The following is a 16,543-nucleotide window of genomic DNA, read 5'->3' on the forward strand; positions in this document are numbered from 1 at the left end:
TTCAAATGGATTGACAATGTTGATCAATTTAGTTTGTATTCAAGCCACTGTATTAACAAGGAATGAATGATCACAAGCTCTATGTAAAATAGGTTTGGGTCGGGGGACAGACTTAACGTACAATGTGAAAACTAAGGCATTAACTTTGAAACAGCATACAGTACACAACCACTGCTTCTGAGATCATTTACTGCACCATCACTGCTAGAAATGTATGATATTTGATCATAAGAGTTTGTGTCACTGTCACAAATCCCTCAAAGAATTAGAAGAGAAAACTGGAAAACAGATATAACTAAATATCATACTTAATACAGAGACAGATGCACACAACAGCATATCCTGGGGGCAGCAATTCACCTTGATGTTGACTAAAAAAAACAAAGCTGTTTCTGCAGTTCATAATTCAGTTCCAAGACATGTTATAATTTTCTATATTATGCAATTTAAAACAACAGGATGGATTTCAACAGACTCGTTTATATCCTTGGAATCAAATGAAGACAATTACTCAATACACTTGTAAGTAATTACATCAGGACTATTTAACCTAATGTCAGCATTCAGTTGCAGCTATCAGCCATAGCCTGCCTCTACTTAATAAGGTTCATTACTTGAGCTCAAAACTTAATGAGAATTCTCTCATCAGATCACTTTTTTCCAGGGTCTATTAATATCCTTTGCCCTATGCCACTTAAAAGCAGGGGTAGAACTCTGCCAATTCTATTCTAACTGTGCATTTTCAGTTGCCTGACAACTGCCAGGGTCAGCTTAGTCTCAGATTTTCCTTTCTCCAGCTCTGCAGAGCACTACTTGTCACCTCTCAGACAAGACTGAAAATATTTGTATTGGGGTGGGAGAGGTGGGAAATTAATGTAAAATGATGTGCATTTATGTTGATCCTTAAACACTACACGTGAAAGATGTATACGCATTTTATTTGAAATTTAATTAAGAAAGTAAACATACTGTCTTGAGGAAATACTGCACATCTCACCTGAAATAAATTTTCCATTGCATGAAATCCACGGATTAGATTTAAAGCTGCACAGAGCAGACTTAGTAAACAAGATATAATTCCTGGCAGCTTCACTGGTTCCAGTCGCTGATTTGGAGCTGTGGCAACAAAACCAACAAAAAAAAGCAGCACCATGAATCAGGTTGCATATTACCGTCTCTAACAGAGAGTGCATATTTGTTGACATCAACATTTATTTAGCGGGAAATATTTGTCAGCCTCAAATGATTGGTACATGAGTTGATGTGATACCACAGCTTGGATTTCCAGTTTGCCCGGATTAGCTACCCTCAATCAGAAGAGGAAAAGAAGTGCTGCAGAAAAGGTGACAACATCTTGGTATGTGGGAAATTTTAGCAGAAGGCCACTTTGAACAATTGCAATGTGATTTCGTTAAAGCTATAATTGCCAGCTACCCAGCAACACAGCTACTCAGTGGTTCAAGGTTCATACATTTTCGTTTCTTATAAAACATTTTTTTTTAAGTAGCTTGTTGCTCCTACTCACTTCAGTCAGATATTCAAATACAGACAGAACTATACTTGGCCATGATGTCACAGGAACCATTAGCAGGTCAACTTATCCCACCTGTGAAGAACGTTTCATTGAACAGAGAGCTAGAGGACTGTAATTCAGATAAAGGCAATGTCTTCAAAGCATAAAGGTGGAAAATTGATTTAATATGGTTTGCACCTGATCTACTTTTTTGTGAGTATATAATTGGGTAAAAGAAGCAATGCTGTCCAGTACAAAGACAAGGAGAAACTGTTTCTACTGGAATGAGGGTCAGTAACCAGACACACTGATTTAAGATAATTGACAAAGAAGCTGAAGAGGCAGTCTGCCACAACACTTTAGCTACAGATGACTGCAAATACTGTTCCAGACCTATTATTTTTAGTAGCACTGCATTTGCAAATAAAATAAAATGAGTTGTTTGTAATGGATAGGGTACAGCTATATAATGGCTACGTCACTACATCCAGAGACCTGGATTACTGATCGACACACAGGGGTTTAAATCCACCACGGTTGCCTAGAATTCAGTTAATGAAGTAAATCCGGAATAAAAAATTAATGTCAGTAAATATGCCCATACAACCATCAGATTATCACAGAAACTCATTTGGTTCACAAATGTCCTTTCGGAAAGAAAATCTGCCATCCTTATGACGTTTAACTTTTCAATATAACACAGATGACTCCTAATTCTTCCCTGTAATGGCCGAGCAAAAACTCAGTTCAGGGGCAATTAAGATTGGATAATAAATGTCAGTATTTATGAACAAAATATCAAAAAAAACTGTTGTATTTGATGAAACTTCACTAAAAACAGCATAAAATGTAAACTACGATTTCAGCATCCCCTACTGAGTTCCATTTTATCCCGCCAAGCTGTAGCAAATGTGGTCCGATCAGAAACATTGCTTGTTTATATCTTCCATTCACACACATCCAGAACGTACAATCATATTTAATGCAGCAAGAGGACAGGGTGGTTTCATCTTAGGCATTCTCTGCTGCAGGCGATAGGATCACAATGGGACTGATTCTCCCTTCCAATTCAAACCAAAATGCCCTACTTCAATGTAAGTACACACACTTATGGGCTCAGCACAAAGTAAAATGGCATAAAGTGTCAGTCTTTAATAATGTCAGATGAAGATATGATCTGCTAAGAGGTTGATTACTCACTCAAGAATACAAACCCCAACACTTGATAACTGAGAACTTGAAGCCCTTCCCATGGCATTAAATAACGACCAGCCATCATATTTCAATGGAATATTTCTTGCAATCGTTTTAGCTCTACTTCAACCAACCAAAAAACATACGTCTGTTCCTCTGGTTGGACGTGGAATTTAACCTTATCCATTTGTACCGCTGACCAAACACTGCAGCACATATTTAGATAACTATTCATTCACCCTGCCCCCAAGTAAAACAAGCAAATCCCATTGCTGGCCACCAACATTCATCATCGCAAGGCTAACAATTCACACAAGCCCCATTTTAATGTCAGCAACAGTTTACTGTCAGTACAAGTGATTAACTCTCAATCCAGATCTACTGATGATTATCTGTTTGCACAGACCAAGGTTTAGTTAAAGTTTTTCTTTCAGAGAAGAGTAAAAGATTCCTTCCCAGCTGAGCTTATTCTTACAGATATTGAGCAACCATGACTGAAAAGAGCTTCAAAACAGAAACTAAAATATGCAAGTCTGTGCAAATGTTAATATGTTAATAAAACAAAACACACCGCAGGGTTTGACATCTGGAAAGCCCAGAATTTGACATCAGGATAAATCACACAAATTTGTGGACTTAACTCTATATTTATATTCAGAAGCATTTCAAAGTTTGTGACTTTTTTGCATTAAGTTTCCAAGTACACAATTTTAATGTAGTTATTAAGTAGGTTACATAGAATGGGTTACCAACTATGCTAAAACAAAACTAAAATTGATGATATATTAACCAATGCACCGATAAATATTAATATATTTTTACAGAAAACTAAACCATAAAGAATTCCTATTAACCAATGCTGGAAGACTCCCCGATTGCTCCTTACAATTCTCTCCATTAACCAATCTTTTGTGAACTGTCTTTAAGACTCAATGTCAAATTTTGTCAGGTAATACTCATGTGATCTGCCTCAACAACTTGCATTAAAATAGCACTATTAATGTGGCAAAACATTCAGAGGCCCTTCATACAAGTACCATTAAACAAGATTCAAAAATAAATTGCATGCCCTTATTTTCAATTTTTGATAGATCCACATAAAAGTATAATTCCTCTGGCAACCAGGTTATTGCTGCTCCTTGCCACTGACTTTTGCTACCATGGTATGCAATACACAGGTTAAGATCTTAAGCATAGGGATTTGTGGAAACACTTAACATATCTCTGCACTTTCTAGCAGAAGCTTAGAAACTCAAAATAGCTATTTACAGATGAAGTGTACCATATCACAGGCACATGAGTCTGTGACAGCATCTATAATTAAATGCAAAAACTGTACAATTACTGCAACTATATTTGACTAGCAACTAGAACATACAAACCAGGAAGTTAGTTGAATGGTGCAGAAGAGGGGAAAGGTTCTTCATGTTGGAGGCCACAGAAAAATTGCAGGCAAAGCCTCGGCTCTGTGTTTTTAAGTGTTTTGGTGCAGGATGACAGTCCAATTGACACTGCATGTTTATATTTGACACAGGAAAGATAAAACAATTAGATCTCAATACAATCATTACATTGGAGTGCCTGAAGTCACTTAAGCAAAATGAGCTCTTCAGAGCTCACTAAGTAAACTATGCAGACAAATGTATTGTTATGCACATCAAGTATAGAAATCCCAGGCGTAAAGAAAATAAACTTGAAAAAAAAGACATGGGCATTTTGGCTGATTATTTGAAGCTTCCATAAATAAAGGAAATAGTACAAGATTAAGGTAAAATAGAGAACAGGTAAGAACTTGGAATGTCAACAGCTAGGAACACAATGTATGTTGTCATTCCATATTTCCCAATGGTCTTGTAAAGTGCAACAAGGATTATGCTACAGCTAAAAAGTCCACGTCGTTGTCTACAAGAATTAGTATTAGTCTGCATAATACCCTCTTTAATGGATTATGATTAAAGTTCATCAAATCTAATGTTAAAAAGAAGGAATAGTAGATCTGGATGTCATGCTGATAAAATCCACAGGCAAGGTGTTTGCCTATAAGCAAGAAAGTAATACCTTCCATAGTGTCAATGTATTCTAGAACAAACCAGCAAAGTATGGCAAGTAGAACTGTGTAGAATTGTTTAAAGGAGAACTTGTGGAATTGGTGAATGAAGGGAATATTTCCAATTGTAAGTGAGGAATTGTTAGTTAGTTGAGACTCTGATGATTCATGGCCAATTGTAGTCACCTGAACATTCTTGGGAATACAGAGTATTTCTCCTGAACTGATCACGTTCCTCGATGCACTTCTTTCTGAAGATATAACGGGAAACTGTATGAACAATGTGAGGAGTGCAATGTAAAGAGGATGAAGCGAAATGGAACCAGGAATGTCCTATTTTTGTTTGCAAGCATTTCAATGCATATGAGGGGATAATATATGGAAGCTGCAGCCACAGATGGTCTTGGTGATTTTGAAAACAAAAACACTGGATATACGAGGGTTCTCTGTATAATGACAGACAAAAAGGCCACAGCGAAGGATGGAATGCAATGGGAGAGTTGGACCCCAGTCAAATGTTAAAGAGATGGAGGGGAAGGTTTCAAAACTAAGCTTGCAGCTGGGAGGGCATGGGAAAGTTGAAGCAAGGCTTCTTAAACTTGGATGGGAATGACAACTGTTTATAAAGGTAAGAGAAACCAATACTTAAGCCATATTAAATGCACCATCACATATTTATGTAATGCCTTTAATGCAATAAAACATCCTAAGACATGACTTGACTTCCAGAACATAAGGAGATGATTAAAAGCATGGTCAAAAGGTAGACCCCAAAGAATGTGGTCAGTGTCAGTGATTAACATTTTTCGGGATATCTTGTTCCATTAAAGTTACCAAGCAAATACAAGCTGTTGCTGTTGAGAGGTAGTCACGGAACTGAAAGGGAAAATGGTACAAAACCACTACAGTTACTAAAACTTGAATGCAGAAGCACTCAGGTCACTGAACACCTGTATGGAGAGAAACAGGTAACATTTCAGTTGATGACCTTTTAACAGGGCTAAAAGTGGATTAACATCATAAAACATGTTTGAAGATGCAAGAAAGAAGAGGGAAGAAGAGGAAAGGGTAATGGAAGGAGAGAAGGTTAAACAACAATAGGAATGGCAACTAATGCAAAAACAGTAATCATGAATAAAATATGGGACTGGAGGGAGTGTAAGTAGGAATATCAGAATCAAAACTTGAAATTGCTTAACTAGCTGTGGAGACCAGGAGGATGTAATGGAAGGAAGGATATAATGTACCCAGCTGAAAGATGAACTAAGGGTTTCTCCATAAGGTGATAAATCTTAGCAGAGGAAATACAAAGTACATGATGCTGTGGGGCCAAGTTGGAGCAGTGAAGGACTTTTTGACATGTTTTTTTATGAAATTTGCTCAAAATGAAAGAGTCTCACCTATCCCCTTGTAGGGGGAAGAACGTGGATGTAGGTTTCCATTTGCTGTTCCAAGATCATGTACTGTAAGCTGATGGGCTGGTCTCAATTTGATCTCTGTCTGCATGTCAGCAAGGTTTATCTTCGTAGATAACGATCGGGGATTATTAAACCTCTGCTTAGTCTTTTGGATAAAATTATCTAGAGATTTAAAGAAAACACAATTTGACAAATAAAGATCTAAAGCAAAATATTGCAGATCCTGAAACTCTTAAATAAAAACAGAAACTGCTGGAAACATTCAGCAGGTCAGACAACACTGTAGAGAGAGAAAAGCTGTTAACATTTCAGGTTGATGAAATTAGGAAAAGTTAACAATTCAGCAAGTTTTAAGTTGAAGAAAGGGGGAAAGGAAAGAGAGAAGAAAAGCAAAGATCTGTGATCGGAGTGAAGACCCAGACAGATCAAATAGCAGTGATGCCAGGACAAGGCATGAGCATCTTCCAGCACATAATAGACATAGAATGGAAACAAATTTCTGAGGGCAGCCTAATTTGAAAAGGATTCTCCATAATCCCTCTTGATTTGCAGGAGCAATAAAGGCTATCTAAGGTAGTTGATGCTTGGAGTTGTTTTGCAATGAAGATCACAAGTGAACAGAATCCATAATGCGATTCAAGGAGCAGCTCCTCAGTGATAGGGAGCAGGTGATTGAGGACCACCCCAATGATTATCCTTGTCGCAGTCACCAGGGAGACTCCTACTATAATTAGCTTGTAATCTAAAAAGCTTGAGAACCTCAAAGAATTCTTCTACAAATATTATCCTTGACATGATTTTTGTCATTAATCCTTATTTTCACTAATTATTTTAGTAAATTATAGATTTTTATGTCTTTTCACTGTACTGCTACCACAAAACAACAAATTTCACGTCATATGTCAGTGATAACAAGTCTGATTCTGACGAGTGACTTTGACGTCATCCCAACACACTGGTCCAGTGTTGCTGCTTTCCCAGATTGACAAGAAGCTGAAGACTGCAATGAGTGAGGACAGGCAGCAATACCTCCTCCAGCACGATTATTCTCAGCACTGGTGCCCCACAAGGCTGCGTCCTCAGCCCTCTACTCTACTCCCTATATACTCATGACTACGTGGCCAGATTCTACTCTAACTGCATCTACAAGTTTGCAGATGATACCACCGTAGTAGGCCGTATCTCAAACAACAATGAGTCGGGGTACAGGAAGGAGATAGAGAGCTTAGTGGCATGGTGTTATGACAACAACCTTTTCCTCAATGTCAACAAAAGAGCTGGTCATTGACTTCAGGAAGGGGGGCAGTGTACATGCACCTGTCTATATCAACAGTGCTGAGGTCGAAAGGGTTGAGCGCTTCAAGTTCCTGGGAGTAAACATCACCAATAGCCTGTCCTGGTCAAATCACGTAGATGTCACGGCTAAGAAAGCTCACCAGTGCCTCTACTTCCTCAGGAGGCTAAAGAAATTCAGTATGTCCCCTTTGACACTCACCAACTTTTATCGATGCACCACAGAAAGCATCCTACCTGGATGCATCGTGGCTTGGTACAGCAACTGCTCTGCCCAGGACCGCAAGAAACTGCAGAGTTGTGGACACAGCCCAGCATGTCACGGAATCCAGCCTCCCCTCCTTGGACTTTACCTCTCACTGCCTTGGTGAAGCAGCCAGCATAATCAAAGACCCCACCCACCTGGGAGACTTTCTCTTCTCTCCTCTTCCATCGGGTAGAAGATACAAGAGCTTGAGGGCACGTACCACCAGACTCACAGACAGCTTCTATCCCACTGTGATAAGACTATTCAATGGTTCCCTTATACGATGAGATGGACTCTGACCTCACAAACTACCTTGTTGTGACCTTGCACCTTATTGCACTGCACTTTCTCTGTAGCTGTGACACTTTACTCTGTACTGTTATTGTTTTTACCTCTACTACCTCAATGCACTCTGTACTAATTCAATGTAACTGCACTGTGTAATGAATTGACCTGTACGCTCGGTATGTAAGATAGGTTTTTCACTGTACCTCGGTACAAGTGACAATAATAAACCAATAGCAATATCAAAAGGACATAGGCTGAGTAAAGGTAAAAACAAGCCCTTGGAGTAGATGGCATCCCTGCTGAAGCTCTCAAATTTGAGAGCAACTTCTGATACTAATTCACAGCCTCGTCTCCAGTTTCTGAGATGAGGAAGACAAGGCTCTTTAGTTGTGTCTTCAAGAAAGGAGACAAATCCCAATGAGGCAAGTTAACCTACACGACATATCCACCTATCAAATTTGTTATCTCATACGAGAAAGGCTGAACTCCTTGATGCATAACTCACATGATTAAAGAAAAAATGTCATATATTGCTTATTACTCATTGTACATTATTCCACAATTTACCTGAAAATGATCAACTGCTGTCTGGTCTCAATTAAACAAGAATAGCCTTTCAAATTTCCATATAAAAGAAAGGTTTGACTTATACACAAAACCTTACAGAACCAAAATGACAAATGATACTCCATGTAATAAAATTAGATTAACATTTTCCAAAGTGTATCATCTTTCTCTCAGTAATATGTAATTAACACTTTTCAAGTCTTTCCACTCCACAAATTAGCACTTTAGAAGGCAAATTATCATTACTTCTATCATCATACAAGCGATTTATAAAAGCCTGGAAGCTCACCAAATTCGATGAAGGAGTATGGTCTGACAGCAGTGTTAATCCTCATTGTATCATATAAAGTAATGAATTCTCGTTGTAGTTCATCCAAGAAACAGAAAGCGAGCACATTTGGGTAATTTTCAGAGCAGATCATCATATACCCCACTCCTAATGAACTTATAAAACTAAGGAGAGAAAGGACAAATTAATTGGATCTGCAATAAAGAAAATAATGAACCACAATTACTTTGATGAAATAGTTCATGAATAATTTAGCAAAATGTACATTACAAAAATTACACTATTATACATTTTGCTAATATATTAAATACAATTGACTCTTCCGAAAAAGAAAAAGCACAAAGCCATATTTCAGACGTACTCCAAATTTTACTGACTATGCATTTAAATGCAACAGACTCATAAAACATTAACAGTAAATCTGTTTTTCTCATGAGCCATCTAATTTAATCCTACTCTCCTTTTCACTTGTCAAATAATTTAAAGATTTTATCTCAGTTGTTGGCAGAAGTGTTTTCACAAAAAAAATCTTCACTGTTAAAATATATTCCAAACTCCCTAATAAGTTTTCTTTTGATTATCATAACTTGCAATAAACTTGCTGCAAGTCTCACTGAACAGGGGAAACAATCTAAAGACCGCTTACTCATGCCTCCCTTCACATCTTAAAGAGTGCCATCAAGTCAACTTCAACCTTTGCAGCACTACTGAAAACCCCAAAATTAAATCTCTCTTTGTAACCACAGTGAATCTTAATTTTTTTGTTCACACATGGAATTATAACACCCTAATTGCTCTCGAGGAGATGGTGACCTATTTTCCCGAATTGCGACAGTCCTTCTGTTCATAGCATTCCAGCAGTCTACACTGCATCTATTTCATTGTTATTACATCACTCTTCAACATTGCTCTAAGAGCTTAATGTGAAAGCAAACATTAATGTTAGAAAACCATGCAAACGGCAAAGCAATTCCTATCAATCATTTCAAAGCTATGTCCCAAGTTTTATTGCTAAGATGTAAGGAAAACTCAGATGGCAATAGGAAGAACAAGGCTAGTTTTACTGCATTGTGCAGACTATAAAAGTAAAATTCATTGAAAGGCTTAAAGGAAAACAGATTGCATCTTTGTTCATTGCCAATAATGAGGGACAGAGAGTCAGAGCTGTAGCAATAGAAGTACATGATTGTGAACAGACCTCACAAAGCACATAGAGTGGAAGAGTTTTTTTTGAGAGATACTGCCATCCCTGTGTTGTTAAGAAACCTATATTATCCTTTACTCTGGTGTTGCGACATTATACACAACTGAAAGCAAACAATCTGCTCACATGGCTTCAGTTAATCTGGATCAGACAAAGGAAAGCAAGCAAGTGGATCGAAGAAAACTCACCCCCAGACATCCTCTCGCAGTGTTTATCACTTCCCAACCACCATATGGCTGTGAGTTATAAAAACTGGCATACTGCAAAGCCAAGAACTGCCTAAGGCTTCAATTACTGCCTAACATCTTAATTTACAAATAACAACATTTGCATTATTGATTGCTATATTTTAATGTGGTCTACGGTAAACCATTGCTGCTTCAGTGTAAATCAGTAACCCTAAATATACAATGAAGACACAAGAGACTGCAGATGCTGGAATCTGGAGCAACAAACAATTTGCTGGAAGAACTCAGCGGGTCAAGACTGATACATGGTTTACCCGATGCAGGGTTTTGACTCGAAATGTCGACAATTCCTTTCCTCCCACAGATGCATCTTCACCCGCTGAGTTCTTCCAGCAGGTTGCTTGTTACGCTTAATATACAATCTTGGCTGTAAACCCGAATTCCTGCATACTAAACATTACTCTTAAAAGTTTAAAAGTACACCTTTAACTGCACTCTGATAACAATCTCAGATGTATTTACATTATGTTTGAAATTAAACTAACTCACCATGCAATCACATTGTAAAAAAAAGCCATAATCCAGTCATGTCTAGTCTTTTAATATGTATAAATAAGAATAAACTTCCACTCTGCTTCATACATATTTTGAACCTGGTTAGTACAACATAAGTGTGGTGCTGCAATTGAAACAAACTCACTAAACTTAGCAATGTAAATACATCCCAAAACCAGAACCAGAAAGCTGTGACAAACATAATAACCCCATACCCCCCATATAAAAGAACCCATACTTTTATTCTGTGAATTTACAGACACAACACTGGCCAAAGTAGCATTACTTATACGTGCAGCGTTAGACTTACTTTTCTACATTGCTAGACCAGGCAGCTTTAACTATTAGTTTCCATGCTAGAGTCTCTGATATAGATGGTAACAGTATTCCAAAAGCACAACATTATGAAAGAAGAGAAATGTAAAGTATCTGTCTGACCTGTACAAGACAGTGGAAAATAACATGGGCTTATTATTGAGGAGATTTTGATGAGATTTGGTACGTCACCAAAGACTCTTGCACATTTCTACAGATGTACGGTGGAGAGCATTCTGACCAGTTGCATCACTGCCTGGTATGGAGGCTTCAATGCACAGGATCAAACGAGGCTGCAGAGGGTTGTATACTCAGCCAGCTCCATCACGAGCACTACCCTCCCCGCTATCGAAGACATCTTCAAGAAGGCGGCGCCTCAAGAAGGTGGCATCCAGCACTAAGGACCCTCACCATCCGGGACATCAAGGAGGTGGTACAGGAGCCTGAAGACCCACACTCAATGTTTTAGGAACAGCTTCTTTCCCTCCGCCATCAGATTTCTAGACGATCCTTGAACCCATGAACACTAATTCATTATTCCTCTTTTGCACTACTTATTTTTGTAACTTCTAGTAATTTTTATGTCTTGCACTGTACTGCTGCTGCAAAACAACACATTTCACATCATATGTCAGTGATAATAAACCTGATTCTGAGCTATAGGTAGAAATGCAGGGTGGCACAATTCATTTAAGGTTCTGCCCTTTCTTCTCCAGGGGCTGAGTTTAAGTCCTGCTGGACATGGAAACAAAAACCCTAATTTCTCTGACGAAAGGAAGCATCAGCTAATTCCAAGTCGGCATGGAGTCGCAGCAGAGAATGGTCCATAATGAGAGACAGTATGGAGACAGAAGAGACTGCAGACATGGGAATCTGGAGCAAAAAACAAACTGCTGGAAGAACTCAGCAGGTCAGGCAGCATTTGTGGAGGGAAATGGGCACTTGACTTTGTGGGTCAAAACCCTTCATCTAGACCCAGATGAAGGGTCTCGACCCGAAATATCAACTGTCCATTTCCCTCCACAGATGCTGCCTGACCACTGAGTTCTTCCAGCAGTTTGTTTTTTTGCATAAGAGACAGTACAGTCACTTTACTCCAAACTGCCAGAGTTGTTCAGTATTGAATGACTTTGAGGTTATGCTTGAGGTATACTGCTATAGAAAAGTAGTTGGACTTTTCCTCTAATGTGGGAGTGTTAACTGGAAGACAAAAATAGAGCTGACCAAGCAATTGGCAAGTGTTCTATTTCCCAGCAAAGGCACACTAATCCTGAACAGAAAAATTTACTTTAAGGGAAACTGGAGGATCGTTTTTGTAACACGAGTAAAGCCACAACAATTTTTTTAAATTCTTCACATCAACCAGAAAACCTGCCTTCCACCATCATGAAGTGCTTTGAGAGGCTGGTCATGGCACGCATTAACTCCAGCCTCCTGATAAACCTTGACCCACTGCAATTTGCCTATCACCAGAACAGATCTACAGTGGACGCCATCTCCCTGGCCCTATACTCATCTCTAGAGCATCTGGACAGTAAAGACACCTATGTTAGACTATTGATTATAGCTCTGCCTTCAATACTATAATTCCAAGCAAACATCACCAAACTCCAAGACCTGGGACTCAATACCTCCCTCTGCAACTGGATCCTTGACTTTCTGACCAACAAACCGCAATCAGTGAGGATAGGCAGCAACACTTCCAGCATAATTATTCTCAACACTGGTGCCCCGCAAGGCTGCATCCTCAGCCCTCTACTCCCTATATACTCATGACTGCGTGGTCAGATTCTGCTCTAACTCCATCCACAAGCTTGCAGATGATACCACTAATAGTGGGCCGTATCTCAAATAACAATGAGTCAGAGTACAGGAAGGAGATAGAGGGCTTAAGTGATATGAAGTCATGACAACAACCTTTCCCTCAATGTCAGCAAAATAAAAGAGCTGGATTTTGACTTCAGTCCACCAGTGTTTTGAAGGAACATAGAACACTACAGCACAGTACAGGCCCTTTGACCCACAATATTGTGCCGACATCTTATCTTACTCTAAGATCTATCTAACCCTTCCTTCCCATATAGCCCTCCATTTTTCTATCATTCATGTGCCTATTTAAGAGTCTCTTAAATGTCCCCAATGCATCTGCCTCCACCACCTCTGCCAGCAGTGTGTTCCATGCACCCACAACTCTGTGTAAAAAAACTTACCTCTGACATCCCCCCATACCTTCGTCCAATCACCTTAAAATTACGCCCCTTCGTGTTAGCCATTTTCGCCCTGGGAAAAAGTCTCTGGCTGTCCAGTTGATCTATGCCTCTTATCATCTTGTACACCTCTATCAAGTCACCTCTCATCCTCCTTCGCTCCAAAGAGAACAGCCCTAGCTCGCTCAACCGTAAAACATGCTCTCCAATCCAGGCAGCATCCTGGTGAATCTCCTCTGCACCCTCTCTAAAGCTTCCACATCCTTCCTATAATGAGGCGACCAGAACTGAAAACAATACTCCAAGTGTGGTCTAACCAGAGTTTTATAGAGCTGTAACATTACCTTGTAGCTCTTGAACTCAATACCCCAACTAATGAAGGCCCATACACCATATGCCTTCTTAACAACTCAACAATCCAATTGTTCCCACTATACATACTTTCCCAGTAGTCCAGTAAATTCTCTCTCTCCAAATACTGTTCCTTTTCTGTTTTGGAAGTTACAAATGAATGTGATTCCTTCACTCTCAGAGAGTGCACTGTGTTAAAATATGAATACCTCCTGTGACCTCTGATTCTTCTGTATACATCTATAAATCTTTGTCTGTTGGTTACTAATCCTTATGCTATCTGAAATACATTACTCCTATCAAAACACACTTCCATCAAATCTGCTTTGAACCATCCCTCTTCCAAGGATCACAATCTCAGCATCTCCCAAATGGAAAGCCAGAATCAATCCAAGAGCTTCATATCCTTCCAAATGTGTGGTGTATAGAAATGGAAACACTACTTAAACTGAAGCCTCACCAGTATAAAATACGTATAATTTCCTTTATAACCCATATCTCCAGTAACCAAGTCAAAGATTACTAGGTCACAAGGAGGACATATACAGTAAATGACAGGGACTTTAGGAGCACTGATGCACACAGAGACCTTGGGGTGCAAGCCCATAGCTCCCTGAAAGTGGCAACACAGGTGGATAGGAGAGTAAAAAAAAGCATTTGGTATGCTTGCCTTCATAAGTGGAGGTAATCACAAGATCACAAGACAAAGGAGCAGAAGTAGGCCATTCGGCTCATCGAATCTGCTCTACTACCTCACCACGAGCTAAACTATTCTCCCATCTAACTCCAATTCCTGGCCTTTTCCCCATATCCCTTGACACCTTGACTAATTAGATAACTATCAATCTCCTCCTTAAACACTCCCAATGATCGGGCGTCCACGGCTGTATGTGGCAACGAATTCCATAAATCCACGACCCTCTGGCTAAAGAAATTTCTCCTCATTTCTGTTCTAAATGAGTACCCTCTAATTCTAAGACTGTGCCCTCTTGTTCTGGACTCACCCACCAAGGGAAACAACTTAGCCACATCTACTCTGTCCAGTCCTTTCAACATTCGAAATGTTTCTGAGGTCCCCTCTCATTCTTCTAATATAAGAGTTGGGATGTTATATTGCAGCTGCACAAAACATTTGTTGGACTGCACTTAAGAGTATTGTATAGTTATGGTAGCAATAGAGAGAGTGAAGAAGAGATTCACCAGGACGCTGTAGTTATAAAGAGAGACTGGATAAGCTGGGTTTATTCTCATTGGAAGGTAGGAGGCTGAAGGGGTGACATGATAGAAGCGTACAAGATTATGATGGGAATAGATGGTATAGATAGTCGGGGGGGGGAGACAAGTGACTGCAGATGCTGGAATCTGGAGCAAGAAAACTAATTGCCGGAGGAACAGCAGGTCGAGCAGCATCTGTGGGGGGGGGTGGGGAGGAATTGTTGACCCTCCATGACTACAAACTTTATATATTTTTTAAATTTTTTTAACCAAAATAAACTTTATTCATAATAAAAGACAAACTATATACAATAATAAAACAGCGCAAACCTTTACATTCATGTACAGATCAATTCTTAGTGTTACTTTTTTTTAAAAACCACAGCACTGATGCCACTCGTGTGGCTCCCTGGGGTGATACCCCAATCCCATATTTACAATATTTAAGGGGTTTTCTTGCCTGAACCTGCCCCTCCCTCTCCTGTGGCAGAAGAACCCTAAACTGTAGTCCTTCCCCACCGAGCCCTTGCGTTGGCTGCACCCAGCTTCAGTGCGTCCCTCAGCATGTACTCCTGCAGCCTGGAATGTGCCAGTCGGCAGCTTTCCCCTACGGACATCTCGCAGCGCTGGGAGACCAACAACTTTCGGGCAGCTCAAAGGGCGTCTTTCACCGAGTTGATGACCTTCCAGCAGCAGTTGATGTCAGTTTCTGTGTGTGTCCCCGGGAACAGCCCATAGATCAGAGAATCCTCTGTTACGCGGCTGCTGGGGATGAAACGTGACAAGGACCCTTTCATCTTTCGCCACACCCTCCTCGCAAACCAGCAGCCCACAAAGAGGTGGGCGACCGTCTCGTCCCCAGCGCAGCCCTCCCGGGGGCCCTACATGACTACAAATGTCCTTTTCCTACCACAGATGCTGATAGTTAGTCAGAATCTTTCTCCCAGTACAGGGGAGTCTAGAACTAGAGGGCAAAGCTTTAAGGTGAGAGGGAGAAATTTAAAGTAGATTTGAGATGAAAGTATTTCACACACAGAGTGGTGAATATCTGGAACGAGCTTCCAGAGATGGTACTGGAGGCAGATACAACTAGGATATTTAAAAGATGTTAGGGCAGGTACTTGGAAAAGAAAGGCATAGAGCGATACGGGTCTATTGCGGGAAAATGAAATTAGCGTAGATAGACATTGTAGTTGGCATGGACAAAGTGGGCAGAAACAGCCCACTTCTGTGCTGTATGGTCCATGATTCTATGATTGATTTGAACCTCTTTCTCAACTGGCTCCATCACCTTCAAAAATGTATCTACCAAGGTTTCTCCAGTCCTTTAAAACTGTACCATTTGCATTATATTACCTCTTCTCATTGTCCTTACTGAAATGTATCACTTCATACTTGAATCAAATTGACTCTGCCACATGCCTTCCCCTTTCAGTCTTTCAATGTCCTCCTGAAGTCTGTTACTTGTGCTTTAACATATTTTCAAGCTGAGTCAGGTATAAACGTTGAAATTATGTTGTTTAACCAAATCTAGCTTGTATATCAAAAAAAAGGTCCTAATATCAACTTTTAAGATATCTTCCAGCTTTTAAAAAACAAATCTTCAACCTCTAGTCTTCATTTCCTGTTTCTTGGTCAAACTTGCATCTGCC

The 16,543-nt window shown here is 39.7% G+C and overlaps 1 protein-coding gene across 4 annotated transcripts in view; it reads right to left on the reverse strand.

The window, feature by feature from the left end:
• Positions 1–16,543, reverse strand: part of sec22a (SEC22 homolog A, vesicle trafficking protein) — a 50,422-nt gene that overhangs the window by 19,456 nt on the left and 14,423 nt on the right. For all 4 annotated transcript variants that reach the window (XM_052026433.1, XM_052026438.1, XM_052026458.1 and 1 more), the window contains 3 exons: positions 8,857–9,020; positions 6,155–6,334; positions 998–1,116 (listed from right to left, as the gene is read on the reverse strand). In XM_052026433.1, the coding sequence (XP_051882393.1) occupies positions 998–1,116; positions 6,155–6,334; positions 8,857–9,020 (463 nt within the window). The remainder of the gene's footprint in view (positions 1–997; positions 1,117–6,154; positions 6,335–8,856; positions 9,021–16,543) is intronic.

This window comes from Pristis pectinata, chromosome 1, assembly GCF_009764475.1.
Source record: "Pristis pectinata isolate sPriPec2 chromosome 1, sPriPec2.1.pri, whole genome shotgun sequence".
In the NCBI taxonomy this organism is placed as follows: Eukaryota; Metazoa; Chordata; class Chondrichthyes; order Rhinopristiformes; family Pristidae; genus Pristis; species Pristis pectinata.